This window comes from Chlamydotis macqueenii, chromosome 1 (assembly GCF_036417535.1).
Source record: "Chlamydotis macqueenii isolate bChlMac1 chromosome 1, bChlMac1.mat, whole genome shotgun sequence".
In the NCBI taxonomy this organism is placed as follows: domain Eukaryota; kingdom Metazoa; phylum Chordata; class Aves; order Otidiformes; family Otididae; genus Chlamydotis; species Chlamydotis macqueenii.
In genome coordinates, this window is record NC_141556.1 from 76,186,427 (window position 1) to 76,211,469 (window position 25,043).

Below are 25,043 nucleotides of genomic sequence, written 5' to 3' on the forward strand. Positions count from 1 at the left end.
GAGGGTTTTTTTGGTAGAAAAAAAAAAAGAGTGGCTGTTAAAAGAAGAAAAAACTACACCTAGAAAGCCACTGGCTTGTTCTGCCTGCATTCACCACTGAGACACATCCATGTGCTGAAGTTAATCCTGCTAGGTTGGCAACACATGCGCTCCCTTTGGGATCAGATTTGGCCACATGTACAGCTGGTAAGTGCAGTGGGATTTCAAGGTAGTGAAGAAACAGCAAGTTCAGAGTAATGGCAGAGAAAAAGAAATTCAGACATACATCAAAGTGTCATAGCACTGATCATTTTTCCATGTCAGAGCCATGCCAAGTTACCGTACAAAGATGTCAGTATTTCACTATGGTACTACGGGTATCCAGTCTGAAATGAGAGTTACAAGAAATGCATGATAAGCTGCACGTTTGAGCATCCTGCATCCTTGTGCAGCCTGGTCTTTCCCAGGCTAATGCTAGCATTTGAATCAAAATACTTCTACGAAGAACTCTTCCATATCAAGCCAATACAGAAGGTTAAGAAAAGGTGTACAACCACATGCCTGACAAAGACGAGAAGGACATTTCTCACACTTCACATGCAAGAAACTACCAGAGTGCATGACTTAGCCATAAAACATACGATTCTGGACATGAGGAAAAAGAGTTGGTGTAAGTTGAGTTGCATAACTGTGCGTTTCTTATTATTTTACCTATGAAACAGTAAGAGGCAAATAAACCACAAAGAAATAACCTCTAATCACTGAGACCCTACGTAATGTTTTACCACCACTTCTATCTTAAACATATTACTCTGGTGTTGCAGACGTGGAAATTTAGACAAAGACACTTCTACTTCCAAGCAGTGATTCAGCAGGAAAGTATTGTTATCAACACCTGTTGCATTTCCCCACACTGGTAAAAGAATTGCTTTTGGCTATTTCTTTTCCCAAGGAGGACCAGAAAAGGCAGCCTGTCGCTGTGGAACGTAAAGCAGTAGACAAGATCATTTGAAATTAAGTTACCTTTGGAAAACAAGAAAAACTTTACACTGAGCCAAGCAGGGATTTAAAATGCTTTCCATTTCTTAAAGCAATTTTCATATAGTCCCAAGTCTCTCCCAAGACCTCACCAGTCATAACATTCTTTACCACCCCGGGAATTTGATCCTAAGCTTCTCTAAATCGTGTCCTATAGCACTGGCTGGCATTTATTTACAGACATAGAAACATTACAGAGAGCAAGCCTACAAGTTCCTACAGCTGGTGGAACTACATGAGAGGCTTTTCAGGCATGATACAACGGAGAGAACAGCAATAGAGGAGCAACTGGCAGGCACCAATGAACAAGTTCACCCTTCCCTGCAGCATCAGGGGCTACAGAAGGACAACAAGAGAGTCCCAACTCAGGTTCTGGTGTGTATTTGAAGCACGTAGGATCCGAGGCAGATATTCAGAAAGGGTACAAAATCACTGAGCTGTCACACAGAATACTTGTGCCGTGGGCTAGAAACCAACTCTGTGGCAGGTGAAAGGCACTCCGTTTCCTTCAGACTGGGAAACTACCCTGCAGCCAACGGTCCACAGGTCACACTGGATGCCTTGCCTGCTCTTCAGAGTCCTCCTTCATCTTTGCATATGTGGCAGGGCAGAACTGAGAATACAGCTGAGCCAACAAAGCCTGGGATGTGATCTCTAGCGTTGTTCCATGGCTCAGTTTGTTCCATACGTGCACTGCGTAGGTGTTCTTAAAAAGCTTGTGAAGCTCCGTGGAGCTGATTGCTTCAAACAACTTTTTCCAGTTTGGCCAGGGAACAGGATAAACTACTTCTGGGGGAAGAGCGCGCACCCCCTTGCAGCTCATGTTGTTCTGTATATTACTGATGGAGCACCACTTCTTGAAAACACGCGTTAAGAGTTCTGGGCCCTGGTGCGCCCAGATCCAGCCATTGTAGTTATCCACAAAGTCCTGCATGCAAAGCTCTATGTACTCATGCTTGGGTTCAAAGGAGAGAAAAGCCCCATTCAATACATTCTGAGATTGCAAACCGAGGGCATTGGTGAGGTTCTTCAAGTTCCTAAGGACAATGAAGTCTGTGTCCAGGTAGATGCCACCAAATTTCCACATGATTGTAATTCTGCAGGCGTCAGACAGGACGGGAAAGAAATAAGGTTCCTTCTGGTGGTCAGGCTGCAAGTACCACTTTGCCAGAGGTGTCCCTGAGAAAAGCTCCAGCAAGTTCAGGGGCTGGAATTCCACGTTGGGGAAGCAGCTCAGCAACGAGAAGCCCCAGTGATTGGGTAATGAGGCATTCCCGTCTGCCAAGCCTTTCATAAGCACCACGACCCTTGTCCCAGGGTGCGTGCGGGCCGCTGACTCCACAGAGCACAGGAACAGGTAGCTTGGGCTAGTTTGCTCCGAGGTCTCCACAAAAAACACATCTCCTGGTGGAGGAGGAGGCCCACCAGCAACGGCTTGGGGAAGGTAAGGCAAAAACTGTTTACACCTCTTTTGTGTATGCAAGCTGTACAGCTGGCTCTCAGTGTCCTTCCCAGTTCTCCAGTAGAACATGACAGAAGCAAAGAACACAAATGAAATGCTGAGGATAAACAGAGCCCTGAGCCTGTGGCTCAGGAGCACCGTGGTCAGTTTTAGCAGGCAGTTGGACATCCTGGGCAGTCTTGCTCACGTTGGAGCCTGCTCTCCCAAGACAACTGTCGTGATCTGAAGGGGAGGAAAGAAGAAAAAGACACTGACAGGCAAGGCAGCAGACCACAAGCCTTGGGACAGTGCCACAGCAAAGCGGAACTCTCCTTTCTTAGCCTCAGGGCAGCCTGCTTCAGTTATGCCTTTAGGTCCTTTCTGAAACCGTCTCCTCACTTCTCCGCATTCTCACAGGGCCTTCGGGTCAATGCACAACTGAGGGAGAAGCAGCAAGGAGGACTGCGGCAATTCTCCTGCCTCCCTCTGCTCCGTCTCCAAACCCAAATCCCCATGCTCCAGAACAGAGAGCTTCAGGATACAGCAAAAGCTTTAATATGTAACCAACAGGGAACAGGACAAAGAACTCAGCTGGCATAATGCCATTTGTCATTCACCCCTGATTACTGTGACTGAGACACACACTAAACGCTCCATGTAGCCAGAAAATGACTTGTCAGCTGCACTTGGAGGTTTCCAAATGCAACCGCACGGAGCCACCTCTCTCCATTAGGCACTGGGGCTTTGGGGACAGAGAAGAAGCAGCCCGTACACAAATCATCAGCTCTGGACTCCCAGAACGTGTTCTTCTCCTGCAGAGAAGTGCCAGCATGTGCTGTGGGTGTTACACACAGTGAAAAAAACCCACTCTGCTTTTTACATACCTGTTTCCCCCTCCCTCCACAGCACAGCGTGTTGAATCCTGTAAATCATTTTTAGCTTGGTAAACTGCAGAAGAGAAACCAAGGACAGGCTTGAGGGGACAGAGTTATTTCTTCTATGCAACAGACACAGGAAACTGGCATTCTACATTCCTCTGAAACTGCAAGTCCCACTCTCAGAATCTGGGAATACTACTCACCTGTGCCTGCTTTCTAGACACCACAGAAGCCACTGCTCAGCTGGCTTTTCAAGAGGTTAGTGTCTTTGAGAGCGCCTATAACTCTATGGTCTGGCACTTCCTTTTGGTGACAAAAAAGGTGAAAGGTGGAGCCTAACCACATAGAGATAACATGCAAATCAGGGAGGATGTGACACCATAAGTTCACCTAACACACTGGCTGAAAGAAGAGTCATATAGCTGATGGGTCATGCGGCTCTGCTGTGAAGAGCCCATCTAATTTGGAAGGAACCAGCAAACAAAAAAAAAGAAGGAAAAGGAGAGTCCTTATTGCTACACATTAAGCTTTATACTGTGGCAGAAAAGCATTTTGCTGTTTTCTGCTTCTTTGCTAAGAATTCTCAGTGCTCACGCTCCTTGCGTGGCTGCCACAAGAACTAAGCCAAGAGTTTCATACAGCTGCCTCCTCCCACCCCAAGACTTCATTCCTAAATACAACTTTGAGCAATTAATTTACTCATCCATTTGGGAAGACTCCCTCTGAGGCCAGATACTTCACTGAATGACTTTGCCAATTGCAGGTGTCCCTCATTTTAGGATTGAGTTCCCCCTTGTCCCTGTGCTCAATGGCAGCTGACCTTGCCTTACAGAAGATGCGTTGACACATTCACAAAATATCACCTTTATCCATACAGCCACTAAGTTTAGGGATTACTACAGTTTCTACACAGCTGCCTGCAACAAATGTCAGGTCTATTGCTCCATAGCTTCCCAGACTCCTCACCCCTCCCCAAATCCTTCCAAACACTGCAGCACCATGGATGGACTCATAAGATGCCAACACTGGAGGAGCTCCACCTTAAGCTTATTCCCAGCCCTTTCAGCGTTGGAGCTCGGTTTGTGCCTGTTGTATCTCATCCCATCACTGGATTCCACAGAGAAGAGCCTGGCTTGTCCTCTTTACCCCACTAATCTCCAGTCATGGATTTATATACTTTGACAAGTCATCCCGCCCTGCACTTGCTCTTCTCCAAGCAAAATGATCAGAGCTCTCTCAGCCTCTCTTCATATGGCATGTGCTCCAAGCCCTTTCTCATCTTAGTGGCCATTTGCTGGCCTTGCTGCAGTATGTGCATGTCTCGCTTTTACTGGGGAGCCCAGAAGAGGACACAGCACTCCAGATGTGTCTCACTTGTGCTGAGTAGCAGGGAAGGATTGTTTCTCTTGACCTTGCAGGTAATGCTGGCACACTGCTAGCTCTTCATCAACTTGTCTGTCCACAGGTGCATGAAGTTTTCTCTCACCAGTTGCGTCTCTCTTTGTCCAGCTTCCTGAGATTCCTTTTGGCTTACTTCTCCAGCTTGTTGAGGTCATTCTGTGAGGCAGCTCAACCTCCTTGCGTATCAACCACTGCTCCCAGTTTCGCATCATCTGCAAACTTGTCAAGGTTGCACGCCATCCCATCATCATCAAGGTCATTAGTAAAGATGTTAAACACTACTGGCCCCAGCATAGATCCCTGGAGTATACCACTAGTTACTGGCCTCCACCTGGACTTTGTGTCACTCATCACACTCCTTCAATTCCAGAAGTTTAGTCAGTTTTCAAATCCACCTCTCCATGTTTATGTAGTCCACATATCATCAGTATGTGTATGAGGCTGTTATGGGGACTGTGTCAAAAGCCTTACTAAAGTCACAATAAACAATATCCAATGCTCTTCCCCTGTCCACTGAGCTGGTCATTTCATCACAAAAGGCTTTCAGTTTAGCCAGGCATGATTTCTCCTTTGTAAATCCATGTTGGCTACTCCTAATCACCTTCTTGTCCTTAATACGTTTGCAGATGACTTCCAGGAGGATTTGCTCCATCACCTTCTCAGGGGTCAAGGTGATACTGACTGGCCTGTAGTTCCCTGGATCTTCTTCCTTGCACTTCCTGAGGACAGGCAAGATAGGAGTTACTTTTGCATCCTTCCACTTCCCATGATCTCTATGATCTTTCAAGCATAACAAAGAGCAGTCTCACAGTGACGTCAGCCAGCTCCTGCAACACTCGTGGATGCATCCCATCAGGCCCCATCATCTGTCTGTTCATTCAGTCCTGACATATATTCCATGGACATGGTGATGTGCAAGAGACTGTGGGCCTGCATTCCCCACAAGGAGGGGTTACAGTGTAGAGAAATGTCCCAAGTTCCTCTTACCTGTAGCGGGATGCAGGAATTAATTTTGGTTTGCTTCAAACTGATCTCTGAACTCCCATTCAGCCTCTCATCTCCTACTGACCTTGCACTTTTCTAGTGGGCTTCCTGTTCCTTCTGCTGTTGGAAAAATAAATAATAATGTTGGTAGCTTTAATATCGTTTGTTAATTGTTTTTCAAGCAATGTTTTCTATAGCCTAATGGCGTTTTCGTATTTAACTTGCCAGACTTTATGTGCCTACCTAATTTTCTCCTTGGACATAGATTCCACTTTGTGAAGAGTAGTTTCTTATTTCTCATACCGCTACCAACATACTGCAGAGCCACAGTAGCTGCTATTTGGCTCCATCATTACATGCAAATTTAAAGGCCAAGATCTCAGCTTTGAGCTGTAATGGCAGGGTGCAGCTGAAGCTACTTTCTCCTGTAGTTTTCTCTTCTGAACTATGCCTGTTCATCTGAATTCCAGGTGTGGTTGCAAAGAAGGTACCAGAGAGACCACAAGCCAAGTGCACACAGGGCATGATCACAAATACTTGAGAGAAATGAACCAGAAGTCCATAAGAAAGACCAGAGTGTTGGTGTTCACAAACAGCATATACAAACAGAGCATGTGGAGAGCTTTGTTTTTCCTCTTCTCTCCTGCTCAGGACAAACCAGCCGTAGGCAGACCTCAGCTCCCAACATGTATATGATTAAGACATGTAACTGTGCTTTCCCCCAAGAAGGGCTCTTAACTTGCCCTTCACAACGGCCTTCCTGGACTACACATTTTGGGAGAACGGAGAAGAAAGGGAGAACAGGGAGGGAGTGGGGGGGCGGGGAAGAGCCCTACAGAGCATCAATACTTACTGTGCCTCCTAGATCCACCCCCAACATAAGAGCTCCTGGCATTAGAGCACTTTCAGACTGCACAGAGAAAATAATCGTCATTCAGTTTCTTCCTAGGACACCAGATCCTACTACCAGATCACTAGGATTACCCTACTGATCCTTCCTTACTCTTCTTCTGTTGCACTGTCCAATTCTACATCTCCAATCTCCACCCGGTCTTTTCTTCTTGATGTACTGCGTACCAGTTAATTTTCATGAGCTCAAGGACAAAAGAGACAGGGCAAGAAACAGCCAGTGCCCTATCACAACTTTCCATCGTCCTTGACTGCATATCAGCAATGAAGAAAGCACAGGCAACTATTTTGCATCTCAAAGGAAAACTGTTTTCCTGGCTCTTGACTAAAGGAGTCACAATAAAACTCTTCCACACACCAGACCCCACCAGTCCTTTCGCAGCCTCTCAAAATGCTCCTCTGGACTCCAGAGTCTTTAGACCAGGCTCTGAAAGGCAGGTGGGAAAATGAATGGCTGCAGCACTTTTAGGTCTACAAAAGCACAGACAGTGTCACTATTAAGGAAGGCTGTAGCCCATCACCCAGGGAAAAAGCAACACAATTTCCTATGGAGTTTCCTATTCCATAACATTCAGACCTTCAGAGTGAGACTAAAATGCCTTGCTTCAGATAGATTGCAGGTCATGAACGATAGAGTGATACCTGGTTGGATTAGGAATCAGTACTACACACTGTGCTTTCCTCAGTTCCTTGCGGTGAGGTCCCAAAGATGACAGGTACTCATGGGCTGCAGAGCCTTCTTTTCAGATGTGCTTAAGCACATTTTGTCTCATGTTCATTCCACACTCCTAATTTTAGTGAGTCACTTCAAGACATAACTTTAAAATGCTTTTCTGCATGATAACTAACAGATTGCTCAGACCTACCACCAACACCTCGTAGAACAAAATGGAATATCTTGGCAGAGAGAAGTAATAGTAAAAACTATTTTTCTTTCACAAGACAAAGGGAAAAAGGCCAAAGGTTGCTTTGGTTTGATCTTCTCCTTATCAAACCTTGTAACATTGACTCTACAGGGGAAAAAAAAAAACAGAGAAAAAAACAACAAAAAAAACCCACTCCACTTATCCAAAAAGGCACTTTCCTAGAATAAGCAGTGGTACATCAAGCCAGATATTCATTCCAGAGGGTCCCAAACACACCCATAATCAGTGAATGGTATTGCCACAGTAGAGTCCCCTGTTACGTATTTGTGATCACCAACCACCATTTTACCATCTCTGGTAGGGGTTCCTAGCTCACTAAGATTTCTATTGTTTAGCCCAAAGGGCCCAGAATGGAAGGAACCAGTAAAAGAAGAAACCATGCCTCACTGACCACACACTAAGGCAGGGCTTACCATTTTGCGATTGCTTCTAAAGAAAGCAGTGGAAAAAATCTCCACAGAGTAGTGACAGTGAGAGCAGGGAGCGAAAACAGCATCCATTTATACCACTTAGTGTTGAAGAATCCTTATACAATCAGAGAGATTTGCTGTTTCCCACCAAAGTCTTTGTTCTTAAAGATGTTAGCTGTTGGGAAAGCTGCAGACATTCAAAATCCTGAATGCCTCCAGGATATACCATAAAACTGGGCAGAACAAAGGGGCAGTACTACATACATATATCTGGTGCCAGTCACTGAAGGGGTGTTTCCAGCACTTTCTTCACTCAAGAGTAGCTACTTGTGCACGGACCTCACACCCTGATCAACTCACAGGCAGATAGCTTTCAATCAAAACAGCACTGGTCTCCAATCAACACCGGACAGCTCAGCATAAAATAAACAAAACAAAAAAAAAAAACCCCAAAAGGTGCACATCCTCCTTAAGTTCCCACAGCCATGTTCACTGAGGGACAGGGAACTGTTCTGTAAAAGTGATGGGCAATTTGTCTTTCTCATTTTTATCATCAAAGAAGAGACAAATAAACCTGAAACAAACAGAGAAATGTTGCATGCACAGACTTTTATGTTTTTGACTATTGACTTCACTAAACTGAGCAAACTTCACATTGCTTATTGTTGACCTGGGAAACAGAAGAGGCCTCAGACAACTGCAGATCTAGAAATCATTTGAGTCACACTCAGAGGACTTGCAGGAAGCACCACGTGAAAGAGCTGTCACTTTGGGGCCAGGTGACACTGAAGATATGACTGACTCATGGTCATCAAGCAGGCCACTGGACCAACACGAGTGCCAAACTCTTGTGCCTTGGTGATCCCCTCTGGAGTGTGGTGGGGACCAGATGTAACAATGCTGATGGCCTTGACCTTATTCTTGTTTCTCATTGCTCTTTCTCCATTACTTTCCGACAAGAACTGTAAGAGCATCAATACGTCCTTTTGGCCATCAAGGCAAGGGATGAGTTTTCTCCCAGAGTTTGTCCAACAAACTTGCCTCTGTGGTGGGAACCCTCAAAGGCACAACAGCACCTTGCCAGATATACATTAACTTCCTCCAATGCAATTCAGGAAGATGCTCAGGGAGAAAAGTAAAGCTTTCCACTGCTCTCCTCAAGACCTCCCAGGAGAGATTTGTACTTCTGGACAGTGAGTTGCAGGAGTACTCCAGGCTACTTGAAGAGGTCCACCATAAAGGACTCATAAATGGACTTGAATTTAGACAGTACAGGTTCTGTAACCTTGGAAACACTTAAAAATATCATGTCTTTTCCTTTAGGATCCATCTGAGTACTGAAAGATCTGGTGCATCTTAGATGCAGTTACGGACATTTGGTCACAGAGGCAAGCTCAGTGTAAAAGACAGTTCAGCTTTTCCTGTGTTAGGTTCAATTTAAGGTGTGATTTGCATGAGCTCTCCTGCTCATAACAGAGTGTTAATTTGCCACTAGTATATAATAAAACATTGTTGTACAAGAGCTCCTTCTAAATGATAAGCTGGCCTCAGATCCTCATGTTCCGATTCGCACCAAATTTCCAAGTCTTTAGATCTATGACATCGAACTGAGACTGCAGCATCCTGTTCCCTGCTCAAACCAGACATGAGAAAGTCTCCTCTACGAAAGGCTTCTGAAAAGAAGAGAATGAAAAGAAAAATAACTTGCTTTAGCCCTTTCTTTCTTCTCTGTTTTCCTCTACATTTTTCTCAGGACATCTCCTCTAGCACATCCTTAACTTCCTCCTCAGTTCCTGTTCTTTGCTCTCCCATTCTTTCATTGCTTCGAGGACTGCACTTCAGAAATCCTGAGAATCAGGCTATGAGATATGCATTTCTACAAAGGCCTCTTCCAGGTTTACAGCCATAGAAAGGGGCCTTACTCCTCTGAAAGGCTGACGGAGGCTGCCACAAGTGGTGCAGCACTTGCTCCTCTCCTGAGATTTATCTACCTGACCAAGCAGAGCAGAAGGTCCTGCAGAGAAACAAAATGTTGCTGGTAGGCAGTTAAAGTCAAGACAAAGAGCTGCACAGACACTGGCTGAAGCTATGGGCTCCACCTACACCCCACAAGTGACTTTTATCCTCAACTCCCACCACCTCACTTCAAAAGAAGGTTAATTTGTGATGGAACAGCTGGAGAGTTGTGGGCTCCTGGGCAACATCTGTTAGCTGACCCTTGAGTCACTGCCGTTCAGAGTCTTTCTTCATTATATCATACGTGGCAGGGCAGAAGTGAGAATGCAGCTGAGCCAGCAAAGCCTGAGATGTGATCTCTAGCCTTGTCCCTTGGCTCTTCTTGTTCCATACATGCACTGCATAGGTATTATTAAAGAGGTGGTGAAGCTCTGACGAACTGACCACTTCAAAGTATTTCTTCCAGTCCTGCCACCGAATAGGATAAAAAGCCTCACGGGGCAGAGCACTCACTCCTTTGCAGCTCGTACTGCTCCGAAGGCTCCTGATGGAGCACCACTTCTTGAAGACACGTGTTAGGAGCTGTGGGCCCTGGTGCCCCCAGATCCAGCTGTTGTAATTCTCCACAAAGTCCTTCATGCAGAGTTCCATGAACTTGTGTTTGGGCTTAAAGGACAAAAAGGCCCCGTTCAGTACATACTTGGACTGGGTACCAAGCGCATTGGTGAGGTTCTTTAAGTTCTTAAGCACAATGAAGTCTGTGTCCAGGTAGATGCCACCAAATTTCCACATGATGGCAATTCTGCAGGCGTCAGAGAGGATGGGTAAGAAATAAGGCTCCCAGCGCTGCTGAGCCTGCAAGTACCACTTTGCCAGAGGTGTCCCTGAGAAAAGCTCCAGCAAGTCCAGGGGTCGGATTTCCACGTTGGGGAAGCAGCTCAGCAACGAGAAGCCCCAGTGATTGGGTAATGAGGCATTCCCATCTGCCAAGCCTTTCATAAGCACCACGACCCTTGTCCCAGGGTGTGTGCGGGCCGCTGACTCCACAGAGCATGTGAACAGGTAACTTGGGTTAGTTCGCTCCGAGGTCTCCACAAAAAACACATCCCCTGGTGAAGGAGGAGGCCCATCAGCAATGGCGTGGGGAGGAGATGGCACAGAATGAGCACAGTGGATTTCAACAGGCAAGCTGTAGACCTGGCCCCTGCCCTTAGGGTCCTCCGTGATTCTCCAGTACAACATGATGGAGGCAAAGGACATGAACTTAAAGATGAGGATAAACAGAGCCCTGAGTTTGTGGCTCAGCACCACCCTGGTCAGTTTTAGCAGGCAGCTGGGCATCCTGAGCATTCTTGCTCCTGTGAGAGCCTGCTCTTCCGAGACAACCGTCGTGATCTGAAGGGGAGGAAAGAAGAAAAAGACATTGACAGGGAAGGCAATAGACCACGAACCTCAGGACAGTATTTTGGCAGAGCTGCATGCTGAACTCTCCTTCATGCCGCCATGCTTGAATTGCGCCTTTAGGTCACCTTTAAAAAAGCATCTTGGCTTCTCCATGCTTCCACAGTGCCCCACCAGAAACCACAGCCCATGTTCAAGTTGTGAGATTATGTGACAAAGTTCATCTGCACATGCACAAAAAGCTCCAAAGATCAATGGCAGCTGAGGGAGCCCAAATAGACCCTGCCAGGGTACTCCCAGGCCCATCACAGAGGCCAGCAGCCCATCAAAGGCCCATCTGCCCAAGCCCAGAGAAGCACAGGCACACAATGGCAGGCAAGATCCCAGATCAAGGACTCCAGAGGAACCAGCACCTTGTCTGGGCCCCTCTCAGGGCTATCCCAGCATCCAGGTGTAGAACCCATCACCACATTCACCAGAAGAAGCTCTCCAGATCAATCACCTTTTGGACTAAGGGGGTCACTGCCTATTATGGGGTGCAGGGGAAGAACAGTTTGGAATCACACAGGACTTAATATGAGATATTTAGCAAAGGAACAAAAGGTGGAGCAAGGGAGGGGTTTAGGTGATTTTGGGAGGAACAAGAGTGGGAAAATAGAGGGATAAGGGGATAACAAGGGCCAGACACAGGTAAATAGCTTGCTGGTCAATACAGTTGTCTGTCCACGCCCTGCACCTGATCAGCACAGCCTCTGTTGTCTTCTTATTAAATTCCTTTCTGACTCTTTCCTGAGTGAGGGGTTTCAATTCTGTGTGCATATCAGGTTGTGAATGAAGTAACTAGGGTCAGAACACAGGTCAGAGGGCCCATGTGTCCATGGTGCCAGCAACTGGAGTGAGTGTGGGTGTGCAACAGCTAGCAAAGATCAAGTGGACCAGCCTGTGAGTATGCAAAGCAGCCTTGGAGGCAGGAGTGCAAGTGGGTTCCTAAGGGCCAGCTCTGGGTGTGAGAGCACCTGTGCGTCTCTAAGTGCGAGAGCACAGGGGGGTCAGCTATGGGACATGGAAAGTCCTGGCCAGCTGTGTGCGTGTGTTTGATAGTTTGTACCAGCAACTGGAGTAGGGCTGCAGCCTTGGGGACTTGTATGTCCAGGTGCCAGCAACAAGGAAGACTGGGATCCAGGGGCAGATACTGGGCTGAGTGTCTAAGCCCAGCTGCTGGAGGGATACACCTTATACACATGTCTATGTATATTCTCACTTGTGGACTTCCATCCTGTCCAGCCAGAGGGGAGCAGGATGAGGCTGTTGGTGCTGCCTATGTTCATGTGGGTGCTCTGAGCATCTGCCTGTGATCTGTGTGGACAGCCACGTAAATGTACATATGTATGTAGTATATATATGTGCTTCACGTGCATATGCCCACTGAATACATCTGTCTGGACATGGAGCAGCAGCAGTCTCGCCTCTCTGGGGCTGTTGGATCTGGTATGATATGTTGTTCTCTAGCAAAGATTACTCTCCTTCAAAAACAAAATATGGTCAAACGTCTTCCTTCATTTATCACAAACCAAGACCGACCCTTACTTTCCTGGATGCATACTGTGCTTGCCACTTGTAAGGAAATACAGCATTTGTTCAATTTTATCTTCATCGGTCCATTATTTCAAATCAGACAATGTACAAGAAGAATCCTAGATACTAGGATTTTAGATTCTCTTTTGTCCTCCTGTTTGCTGCCATACTAATGATCCTGACACCTGACAGTGAGTGGGACAGCTGCTTCTGAGATGTTTCATTTCCCCAGAGGAGGACCACCTGCCAGCCTTCCCCAAAACTGAGAACTCATCTAAAACCCCAGTACTATCATCTGTTCCCATCAAGAATCACAGAATGGTACTTTTTTTTCCCTTCCATTTATTCCTGGATAGCCATCCTGTGTCGCATATTTGCTATGAAGCCCCATGACACAGTAGTGTTTACTATGTTCCTTCACATGGCACCTCTGTTCTTGACCATGCTCCTTCATTAAAAAAAAAAAACAAAAAAATTCCCTTCTTTCACCGTTCAAAACCACAGTTTGTGAAAGAGAATCAAACACTACAACTAGTAAGCCTTCAGTACAGCAGTCATCTTTAAAAGACACTCTCCTCTTCTCCCACCTATTCCACCCACAGATCCAGACCCTTTCCAGCAGGACACTTAAGTCTAAGGAGACAACTATACACCCTCCTATCAGGCAGTTGAGCTGGGATAGACAGTGCTGTTTCTGCTTTTACAAGCCTAGTGTGATTGTCCTTGCCAGTCCCCACGTTTAGATCTCTGAAGTCCAAAGTGTAGGTTAAACCATAAAGAGATACGTCGCAGCAGATGGAACTTACTTAGAATTTATTACAGCAGTGTTGATCTTCCAGAAAGTCCGACAGTTTTTAGTAGTCTGAAATAAGGTGTGTCAATGCACAGCTTATTTGAAGGGTGTTGCCATCAGTGTGCCCATGCCTTCCTCAAAGCCTGCATAGTTAAAGTGGTGCTAGGCTCTTAATAAAGAAAAAAAAACCACAGTAAGGTTTCACAAGGAATATACTCTTCAAAGAAAAAAAAAAGAAAAGAATTGTCCAAAAGACGCAAAATATTTTAGTGTCTTCTCTGTTTTAATCCCTGTTTCCCTTTTGGTAAAAGTTTGTGTAATTTAAAAGAAATACAGTCAATACAATCCAACAGTAAATACAGGAGTTTTGTGAGACAAACAACCAAAAACATGCAGAATGTAATAGAGAACTACATTATGCTTGCTACAGATAGCTACCCATCAGCTTAATAACAGACCAGAATTTTCCATTTCAGATTAATCATTCTTCAGTTTAAAAAAAAGAAAAATCTCCACTGAGATTCTTTCAGCTCTCAATTTTTTTCCTCCATTTGAGCAAAAGCCTTATCATCCTATGATTTTTCAACACGTGTCCAGTCTCTCGGAGAGATCACTTTGGAGCGTTTCTTCTCTACCTGTAGACAATGAGACATCATCCAGCCAGTGGCACCAGGTATGTGGCCGGTGGCACCACTGGTATGCCTGGGAACGGCTGTGTCACTGGGAGCTGCCCTTCCCCTCCATACCCTCTGCTTTCCTTCAGGCTCTAAGAGGGCAACACACATTTTCTTTCCATATAGTTGCAAGAAATGGCAAGACGTTACCATTTCCCCTCCATCTCTTCTCTCCCTTTTTGCTCCACCCGTGTTTGGAAGGAAGAAGAGTGAGGGAGTGAGATTTTTTTTAAATCACATTACACCTGGAGTACATGGTATAGTTACTGCTAGGCTTCTAGTACTGCACCAGCAACGAGTTCAGGGGTGAGGGAAAGAGATGGCTCTGCAACTCCACCCTGCAGAAACAGCACAACAACTGCAAAAATTTACTCCAGCTGTATCCTGCAATGAATCTTTTACAACCTGAGTAAAAGGATTTGCAAATAAAACTGCGCCTATTCTATGGCTTTTGCCTACACAACTTGTTCAAAGATCACCACTCATGAACGCCTGCATCTGGCTGGTGTTGGCCCTTCTCTAGAAAGCTGCACTTGGGAAAATGCCAAAGCACCAGCACAGTGATAGAGGGGTTTGCTAGTCTCACACATGGAGAGGGGAAACTCTACCCAGATTACGTCCGTCTGGGGTTTGTAATTTTTGGCTATGTCGTTGCTAAACCACTTTACATCCCAGTGTAATGAATGTACTGCCATAGGCAAAACGTTCTTGACTTGGGGAATTTCACTTGATTTAATTTATTACAACTTAACGTAAACTTTTAATTACTGATCCACATACCACAGAGGAAGAAAAAAAATAAATAAATAAAAAGACCACCAAGCAGCAATTAAACAAACATTTTGGGAAATGCCTTTCCTCCTCTCCACCCTGGCTCATCTTCAGTTTATCACCTCTCCTCCCCCTTTCCCAGTTTCAATTTCTCGTTTTCACTGTGGGTCACACTCAGTCTGTCCCAATTCCTTTGAGGCAACAGGCAGCACAGTCGGTGTGTAACAGTTTCTTTTGGCTGCTCCTTGCATCTCACTTTTCCCCCCACTGCTCCTTGCTTCTTACTGCTCCAGCATGGATCCTCCACAGCCCACAGTCTCTCGATGTGTACGTGCCCTGGCACAGGTTCTCCATAGGCCAGAGTCCCGCAGAAGCGTCCCTATCCCAGTGTGAGTCCTCCACAAGCTGCAGATCCTCAGGGGTGTCCCTGTCCCAGGATGTGGGGCAGTCCCTCAAGGGTAGCTCCTCCAGCACAGAGCGCCTCCTTCCAAGACAGCATCTCCAGTCACATACCCAACAATCTCCCCTTCCACATGTCTCACTCCACTTCTTCCTCCCTTTACTTTAGACACATCTCTCCACATATCTCCTCACATCTTCTTTTGCATGTCCTCTTCTATCTCCTCACATCTCCTCCTGTGTTTCCTCACATCTTCGCTTTTGTCTCCTTTTACTTGTCCTCACACACGTCCTTTTGTGCCTCCTGTCCCGTCACCTTTTCATGTCTTTTTTTGTGACTCGTCATGTCTCCTTTCTGCATCCTCATATGTGTCTTCCCCATTTGTCCTTATGCGTGCCCTTTTGTGTCTCCTCTCACGTCTCCTTTCTGTGACTCCTGTCCCTAGCAGCTGCCACCCTTTCTTAAATACATTCAAGCAGAAGCACTGTGTGCTGCTTTGACAGGTTGCAGTTTTGTTGTGCAATGGGCTGGTTTTGTCTGCTTTGGAGTCGGCTGGAACTGGCACAGGGCAGGTCATGGCCCCTTTCCACACAGGTCACCCCTGCAACCCTCAGCTCCCCAAATCCTGCCAGTTATGCCTAATACAGGATACCTTGTAATGTTTAAATGCAGAGAAATTTCTAGCTTCCGCCCCAACTCTGATAAGGGTGAAATCTGGATTTGGATGTTGGATTACCAACTGGTGAACAGTTCTTCATCACCTAGCGCAAACAAAATTGGTTATAAAACACATTAGGTGGTCAAGGTTACCAACTTCCCGAATGACTCATGTATTTATTTCCCTTTGTGGTAACATCTGCTTCCAAAAGTTCCCTGTACAATTCTTTACAAATTCTTTAAACAAAGAAAATGAGTGACCACAAGGGACACATCACCATTTACCTACTTGCAATGCAAAGGGCTCGCCAACAATTTATTAATGGCTTCATGTTCCAGAGAACTCATTTTAGAATTTGCTCAAGGCTGTCAAGAGCTTACCCTAACTCTCTCCTTTGCACATGCCGAATGATTCTCTACCAGTTTAGCAGGAAGGTAAGGATGTCCCAGCACTGCCACTCCACCTGTACATTCTTCGCCAGAGGCAAGGCTTTGTGTTGCAGCTAAACCAACCTAAGGAGAAATTTACACTAAAAGGGGGATTCCCTTAGGTATCCGAAGCAGAAAATTCCACCTACAAAATAAATATGAAACTTTGCTGATGGTTTCGCTTCCACAGAACAGCTTAACTGAAGCACAAACTGAGGGAAAGTAGTTAAGAGAGCACTACTGCTCCCTCAACACTTCTCCCTTATGAGGGGTGGGAAGATAGCTATGTCCCGGTTTGATTTCTTTAACAGATACTCAGCAGCTGAACAGGAGAGCAATATCTCAGGTAGTAACTAGGTGCAGCAGATTAACAACAGCTCTTCCAGCAACAACAGTGAAAGCACCAGGGAAACCATAGGCTCCTCCATGGCAGTGCAAACATCTCTAGGGCTACAGCAAAAGCTCCATTTCTTCCTATCATGTCTGCCAAAGTCTTATCTCAAGCTACAAGACAGCTGATGGTGTGACAACACTGAAGTCTCATCTAGTAATTTTGATTGATGAAACAAAACAACAGGAAATGACCACAAGCACAGAAATGACTGCCACACCAATGCAAACACGCAGCTGCGTTTGCTTAAAATTCACTCATGTTTTTACTTTAGAGGTGCTTTGTGACTGCAAAGCAAAGCAAACATGAATAAGCTCTGAGCAAGGGAGCTTCCTGACCCTGTCAGAAAGAGGCGCTTTAAGACTTTAGTGGGGCAATGCAGAGATGACTTTGCAGCAAACAGGTACCACAGCAGTGAGACTCAAGAGCCAGGTCCTCCCTTCACAGAAACCAGGCTGCACTATCCCACAGGGCAGGGAACAGATCCATTGAGTTCATTTACTGTGGCGCACACATCAAGTAATAAACTTGTTTATTGCTTTAAAGTGCCCTTAGTATAGTTTCTTTATAATATATTTTCTATGCAGGATGGTGTGCCACATCCCAGCATCAATCACAACATCCATCCCACAAAGTGGCCTTGACATGCTGCCAGATATCTCCTTCTCTTTCAGCCCTGACGGTTAGTTAACCACGGCTGAAGCAATATACTCTTGGCTCAGCATGGCACAGAGAATGCCATTCGAGAGTTTCCACAAAGCAGACAGGGCTGCAATTCACTGAATTGCAGTGTTATAATAGAAGCCTAGAGCATTTCTACACGGGTCAGGTAGAGTGCTGGTTATAAATGCTTTGTTAAATATGCTCCCTAATATTGAGTCCAGGATGTTTTCCCAGGTTAACGTTACAAAAGATCCAGAGTCTTTTTGCTACTACTTCATGGAGAAGGTCGAATCCATAATTTCATTCCTCTCTAACGACATGTTTTAGCCCTTGCTTTTGTTTTTCTCAGAAAGCCATGACAAGTTTATTGGGGGGCACACCTATAGCTTTTCCTCTAAAAGCCTCTGAAAACATAAGTGACGAGAAAATATACAAAATCTTAAAATCTCAAACTAGTATTAAAGTAGAATTGTCAAGGTAGACTTCTAAGTAACATTTAGTACATGAGAATTAAATATACTAAGCCTGAATCTAGAGCTAAGGGAATCTAGGATAAGTAGTGGGCGTAATTCCCACCAAATACATTTGGTGTTAAGGCACCCTTAAGTATAACAAAACAAAAGAAAAAAAAATAAAAAAATAAAAAAAAAAAAAAGAGGCTGCTGAAAGTTTACACAAATCAGTTTCCAGTTACTGCGTTTCAGAGAAATTACACATACGCATTTCCTTCCTTTCAAGCACAATGGAAAATAAAAGCTTGCAAAGCTTTCGTAAAGAACAAATTAGGAAAAAACCCAGATCTACAGACTACACGCATTGCCAAAGCAAGGCGTGCAGTGTCTTTCAGTCCAAAGACCCTGCACAACCCTGCTCCGCACTGTCCCTTCGCTCTTAGGAAGCGATACTCTAAAGTGTTACTATGTGCTGTGAAGAGCTGTGGTCAGGAGTGGTCTCCAGAAACACTTGGAATAAAACACTTGGAATAAGGCAGCCTGTAGCAGACAGATGGGCAAACAAGTTGTGTTTGGAGCCATGCTTTTTGGTTATGCGCTCGTGTGACGGATTGTCTGGAGGCAGATGCAGGTCAGTTTGTATGAAGCCATTCACATGATCACAGCCAAAGAGGGAATCACGGTGGCCTTTCCAAAGGGTAGGCCAGGTACCATAGTTAACACATTTAAAATGCCTTGACATTTTACACAACCTGAATCTAAGTTAAAGTTCCTGCTTATCAAGGCTTCCCCTGATACTAACATTGTACATGTGAAACACCAAGAGGTAACGCATCTGATTCTGTTCACTCCTGCACATCTCATGGTAACGTGCTATTTGCCCTTAGCTAAACCACTGCCTGCCAGCATCATACATAACCTCCCTGAAGGAACTCCTTTTAAAATGCAATGCTATTCACACTCCACACAGCATTTGCATAGAGAATTATCTACTGGATCAAAAGCAGAGGTTTCTAATCTTGAAATCGTGACTGTCTGCTCAGACGAATGCAGGGCTGAAGAGGAAGCAGTCATTTCTGACTTGCAGCTTTCCAAAAGCTTTGCAGGGAGCTCTGCAGGTGTGAGCAGCACCCCTGCCACCACGGTGTGGAGTGTGGAGAGGGAGGGAGGGCGGGATCTCTGGTGGGTATCAGCTCCTCGCTCCCACGTTTCACCTGCTCAGGGACACCTTAGGCTACCCAAAAAGCCTCAGAAAAATTAATTTTCTTTATGAAAAATCTGTCACTAGTCTTTAGACTATTTGTTGAAATATAAGACTCCACATGTCCTTGCAAGGATCTCAAATGATCTTGAGTATTTCTTAGTGAACCTTCATAAGGATAAGTAAAACCTGGCATCTTCTTGATATTTCTATGCCTATTTCACAAATATAGTGATAAGATTTACTTGCACCTGACAGATGCAACAGCAGAACATACTGCAAAGCCCTCACCACCAGGTATTGTACAGCTGGCCAGCACTCCCAGCTGCAGAGGACAGCACCCCAGTGATGTGGGAGCTGTAACTTGCCTCCCAACTCAAGAAGTCCTGTGGTAATTTGAAGCACACCCCTCATTTTCTTTTTTTTTTTTAAACCTCCATCCCTCCTTCACAATGGGCTATAGCCCCTTCACTTCCACATCACAGGTGTATCCTTCCCCACATTGCTCTGCTTCACACCTTGATCCCCAGTCTGCCATAGCCCTTGAGCCCAGCACAGAACATGTTGGGGAGCATCAGCTATGCAGGACAGCTTCAGGAATCAGAGACGGCAACAGCAAGCATCACCAACCCAGAAACCCTGAACTGTGAGGCAGGACAGAAGATGGAATTGTTCGACAGAGGAGAAAGCACTGTACGAGGCATCCAGGTTGCAGGTAGGGAACTGGGAAGGGGCTGAGAAACGTAGAGAGGGCTTTTAAGCTGAGGGTCTTGTCCCTGACGCTGCAGCCATGCCTGCATTTGGCCCTGTAACCCATTGACCCTGACCCTGCCCCATAGACTGACCCCCAGCCTGGCCCACAGAGCCACCTCACCCGCATGGCCGGGTCTCATGTGGGGCTCCTGGCTGAGCCCACTGCACTCCAGGGCTGCCCTGCTCAGCTCACGGGGGTTCGTGGGGGTTGGGGAGGGCCTGCTCGGCCCCCTCATTCCCCAGTGTGTTGCTGGGGTAACACCATATAGCATCAGGGTGCTGGGCTCCACTGTGCCAAATCAAGGTCCCTGGGGATGGAGTGGTGAAGAGTTTCGTCCAGGTGGGAGCACCAAGCAATGTGATGAGTGCAGTGGAGCGAGGAAAGATGCCAGGGTCACTGCAGGGCACAAAGGGGTGCAGGAGCATTTACAGACAGACCTGGGTAGAGAAAGGCTGGCAAAATCAGGAACCTAGCTACAGCACGTAGTCAGACTGGTATCTCTCTTTCCCCCCAAAATAGTACAGGCGCATCTTATTTGGCACCCTGTCAAGAAAAGTTTCACAACGCTTTTTTTGTAGAGCATAGCATTAGGATCTTCTTTAACTGAAAGGAGCAGTATTTGTACCTCACAGCTTTTAGCTTTCAGGAAACAGACCACATAAACCCCACATCAATAATTACAAGAAAAGAGAAGGCAGAATTTGGCTACGGAAAGCTGCTGGAAATGACAGACAAAAGGGACAGATGCTAGCAGTAGATCAGCTAGCAAACTGATACAGCTCTTTGCCACCAGCAGCTTTCAAAGAGTAGTTTCCTATTACTGCTATTTGTAGAAAGCCATGCACATTCGTTGTATAATAGGGCTGGGAAACTGTATAAAATTTGATTCTAACCACTATTTTAACCTTCACAGCTCAATACTGGCTCAGAGCTAGAAAAGGAGCAGCTCTTTGGAAGGACGTGCACATATGGGGAGATTGCAACAATACAGAAGTCAGAACGACGCCTGGTCGGGAAGTGACCAAATCCTGTTAATCACCAGTATTACTGCTGCCGACAAGCTTATGCAAGGGCTTCGCAGGAGATCTTGCAAAACACAGAGAAGGCACTGCTATCTTCTTCTACAGGCCAGTCATACGTGACCAGGCATCCAGCAGCATTAAGGAGGGAAGAGTTACAGTGTATCAGAGTGTACTAATCATCAAACACTGCAACCCTAATAGTCCAATATGTAGTGATTTTTCCTTCCTCTAATCTGGACAACACTTTCTTTCTCTGTTTTTAAAATCCAGAGACACACTGGAGAGGAAAGATGGTCCAACAGCAGACTACACATGGATTCAGGGGATTTCTATTTATTTTGCTGCTCTGGAATAGGTTTCTTACAAGCCAAGGAACAGGTGACTTAAAACTGAAGCATAAAATCTCACCTCCAACTTGAAATCATAGTGAAGTCGATGTCTACTTTTCTTCAAGGATCTTGTGGGTTGTTTTTCTTTCTGTAACACAACATTCCTCCTGTGAACATGGAAGAAGTACTTTCCTATTTTACAGAGCCACTGCAATGCTGAATTTAAGATCAGGAGATACTAACCCATTTATTTTGCACACATGGGAGGTTTTGTGCAATCATACAAAAACATACAGTGTGGACATTTTCCCTTTTAACTGAAAAACCTAAATATTTAACATGATTGTATCTAATCTCTTGCTTGCAGAGGAGCAGTTTGTTCACAGTGCCATAATCTGCAGTTGCACCAGACCTCACTTAAACTGCTGAGCAGAGCTACAGATAACTGTAAAAGCCCATAGAGACAAGTACAGAAGTCAGTTAATAAGCAAAGAAGTGAGTTGGTAACAGAGCACCTGTTTGCCAGTGAAAGCACCACCCAAAATAAGATTTGTGAATCTGTTCTGGAATCTGATGATTGCAATGTAAAGGGTTTTAAGTGTTTGTTTGAGCAGGCACGTCTGTGAAAAACAAAAACAAATAAACAAAAAAAAACCCCACCCAATCCCAGAAGCCAGAAGACACAGTCCAAGCTTTTAAAAAACATGGGAAGCACAACCCTTAGGGAGCTAAATGATAGTACAGCTATGCCAGTAAAGACAAGAGAAGTGTCCCCAGTTTATCCTGTGATCGTATACTGGAACTTGACCTCACCACAAAAGCACTGAGAGCAAGACGTATCCAACGCTATACACGGCTCATCTTGTCTCCTCTCTATACAGGGAACAGGCACATCTGTATGGTTTTACATGGTAACTGCACCTGGCAGACAGCAGCTTGTCTCTATACTAACGACCGAACAAATGCAATGAACAGTAAGATGGATATAGAATTACTCATAAGTACCTTGTGCCAAAGCATCGGCTGATGACACAACAAAACCAAGGCAATGGCTAATTGTTGCTAAAGCAAGTGGCCCCACTCCCTTTCTCCTCAGGCTCTTCCTTGACACTCCTCTGACCCTGCTGTGACAGGCCCTGAAAGCTAAAGCACCAAAAAGCCAATCCTGCTGAAGAATTTGATATTTTTTACTAGTTTAGCTCCCAGAAGTGGTTTTGCTCCACCACAGGGTGAGACAAGCACAAATATTGGCACAGAGAGAGACACAAGAACAGGCAGCCAGGAGGCTGCATCCTTTTAATATCACCGACCTTAGCTCTGTGGTAACACCAAATTGCACACCAAGACCTTCACAGTCCACAACTGCTGAACTTGGCCCTGTGATACCCCTGAGCAGGAAAAACTTCATTAGAGCCACTGACCAACAGAGATAGCCAATGCCTCGAGAGCCAGCAGAAGTCCTGCGAGAAGGAAAACTTGGGGCATAGCTATGAGCTGCCACCTGAACTACACACCTAAAGGTAATTTATGGCAGACGGATTGCTATTCACCCAGCATCATGCCCTCTGGCCCTCCAGGATGAGGGCCTTTTTTGTGTTGTCAAATGAGGGGCATGCGAACAAGAGAAGGGCGTTCACGTATGACTCCCTAGTCAGTGCTTCCTGCTACAGAGCCCGTGCCTCGAGACACTGTTGGAATTGCTACAAGAACCAAAAAAAAAAAAAAAAAAAAAAAAAAAAAAAAGGGGGAGGGCGGGATTTGAGTGCTGTAAGATTTGCTCTTCTGACTTCCACAGCAACAAACCCCATGAATAACAGCACCAAACCATTAGAGCTCAGCAGAAGCTAGAGGAGGGTTTCTTCAGGGTTAAGAAACATCCAGTCTATTCTGAGTAATCCTTCACACATTAGGAAACAAAATGTTAGTTTAACTGGGATAGTTCATTCTTAGCCAAAGAGCCAAAGTTCCAAAACTCGCCTTCTTTCAGCGGCATTACTAGTTTTCGGTTACTGCAGTTACATATTTTCTTATGCCTCTTTCGTAGGGGTTTTCTTCCCTCTCTTGCCACAGCAAGCATTTCTACACCTCTATTACCAGTCTCCATCCTTCTTCCCCAAACCTTATCCCCGCTCAGGCTCAGACATTTTTCAGGGCATGTCTGCCTGGGAAGGTGATGGCCAACTGCGCTCTCCCCTGTCACCAGTCCCGCTGTCTCCTCTCACCCCTGGCAGAGAGGTGTTGCCCATTTCTCCGTCCCCTCCAACCCTTTTCTCTTCGCCCTCCCACCACCCTCCGGCCCTTCACCCGGACCCACGGCTTCAGCCTTCCGCTAAGTTCCTTCCCGAGTGGGACGAAGCCCTTCCCGCCTGCAGCACCGGCGGGCGGTGCGGGTGTTGCGGGTGCTGCTCCCTTCCCCGCGGCTCCGCCGTTCGCCGGCTCGCTCTGACAGCGATGCCCGCACAGCGGAGACCGCACAGCGGGGGGGGGTTGGTGTGGTGTGGAGAAGCTCCCCTTCGCGAACCTCAGCCGAAACGCCTTGCCGCCTCTGTGGCGGGGGGAAGACACCCCACTCCCTTCGCTGTGTGCCTGGCCCGTAGGCACTGCTGTCTGCGGAGCTACGACCGGGCACTGCGGCCGCACAGGCCAGCGCAGAGCTGCCCGGGGGGCTCGGCTGGGGGGGGGGGGGGGGGGGGGGGCGGGGCGGCAGCCGTGCGGCCCCCCGCCCCGGCCCGGCAGCCCTCCTCTGCCGACGGAAAAGTTCCCCCCTGGAAAAATCCACCTTTCCCGGAGGGGTGAAGGAGGACCAAGCACCTGCAGCCCGCCCCCCAACATCACCCCGCCGCCTCCGCGCCCCACCTCACCTCCGGGGCCGCCGCTCCCCGCCCGCCGAGACGCGCGGCTCCCTCCCGCCGCCCTGGGCGCCACCGGCGGCCCTCCGCCCCCACCGCCGGTCCGCCTCCGGACGGGCCCCCGGCCACCGCCTGGGGTCGGGGGGGGGGGGCTGGTGGGGGACACCCGTTGGGCAGTCGCACCCGTTACTCGCCGGCGGGGCGGGGTGGGGCGGGCCCGGCGGCACGCCCCGACCAACGGCCCCGAGTAACGGCCCCTCCCCGAGCACGGACGCAGCCGCTTTGGGGCAACACACCATTTTAAATTGGTTTTGGTTCCCCGCCTCCCCGACTTCGATCTCACCTTCTCACCTCCAGGAATTTCTCCTCTACCTCCACGGCCCGTCACAGACACTCGTGGGTGGGTCGGTAGCCCCCGAAGCGAAACCCACCCCGGTCAGACACCTCATAACCACGAACAGAAGGAGGAGCAGGGGAGGGTGGGAGCTTCCTACATGATGCTGAGGGAGATGATTGCGAAGCTAACACGAGTCATCAACGAAGTGAAACTGAAAATTTCAGTAAAAAAAAAAAAAAAAAAAAAAACAAACAAAATCAAAAGCAGACCGCAGATGAGCTGCTGAGATGCTGCAAAGCGAGTTGCATATCTGCCCTCAGGCAGGAGGAAGTTTTGCCTAAATTATTCCTGGCAAATGATTGCTTAACAAGTTCTTAATGAGCGTAAATAAAGAAGAGACATTTGGGCTCACAAGGCTGCGGT

At 46.7% G+C, this 25,043-nt stretch overlaps 3 protein-coding genes across 10 annotated transcripts in view; all 3 read right to left on the reverse strand.

Moving 5' to 3' along the window:
• LOC104475254 (lactosylceramide 4-alpha-galactosyltransferase) overlaps positions 1-24,699 on the reverse strand; it is a 31,575-nt gene extending 6,876 nt beyond the window's left edge. For 2 of the 5 annotated variants that reach the window (XR_015259895.1, XR_015259894.1), the window contains exons 1-2: positions 21,514-21,588; positions 8,637-11,317 (exon numbers count right to left, since the gene is read on the reverse strand). Coding sequence is in view for 3 of the 5 variants with exons in the window: in XM_086757314.1 (XP_086613440.1) it covers positions 10,190-11,272 (1,083 nt within the window). In the remaining 2 variants the exon portion in view is untranslated. Of the gene's footprint in view, positions 1-8,560; positions 11,318-21,513; positions 21,589-24,295; positions 24,408-24,626 lie in introns of those variants that run through there. The other 3 variants (XM_086757314.1, XM_086757332.1, XM_086757305.1) reach the window with 3 other exon arrangements.
• Positions 1-24,756, reverse strand: part of LOC104473358 (lactosylceramide 4-alpha-galactosyltransferase) — a 61,721-nt gene extending 36,965 nt beyond the window's left edge. The window contains exons 1-2 of one of the 4 annotated variants that reach the window (XM_086757280.1): positions 24,296-24,310; positions 21,514-21,601 (exon numbers count right to left, since the gene is read on the reverse strand). The gene's annotated coding sequence lies outside the window, so the exon portion shown is untranslated. Of the gene's footprint in view, positions 1-21,513; positions 21,617-24,295; positions 24,335-24,626 lie in introns of those variants that run through there. The other 3 variants (XM_086757273.1, XM_086757295.1, XM_086757264.1) reach the window with 3 other exon arrangements.
• On the reverse strand, positions 999-4,510 carry LOC104486837 (lactosylceramide 4-alpha-galactosyltransferase-like). The gene is made up of 2 exons (XM_086757342.1): positions 3,540-4,510; positions 999-2,701 (listed from the first exon to the last, which is right to left on the reverse strand). The coding sequence occupies exon 2, from the start codon at positions 2,645-2,647 to the stop codon at positions 1,565-1,567; it is 1,083 nt and encodes a 360-aa protein (XP_086613468.1). The 5' UTR covers positions 2,648-2,701; positions 3,540-4,510; the 3' UTR covers positions 999-1,564.
• Positions 24,757-25,043: the final 287 nt, after the last annotated feature.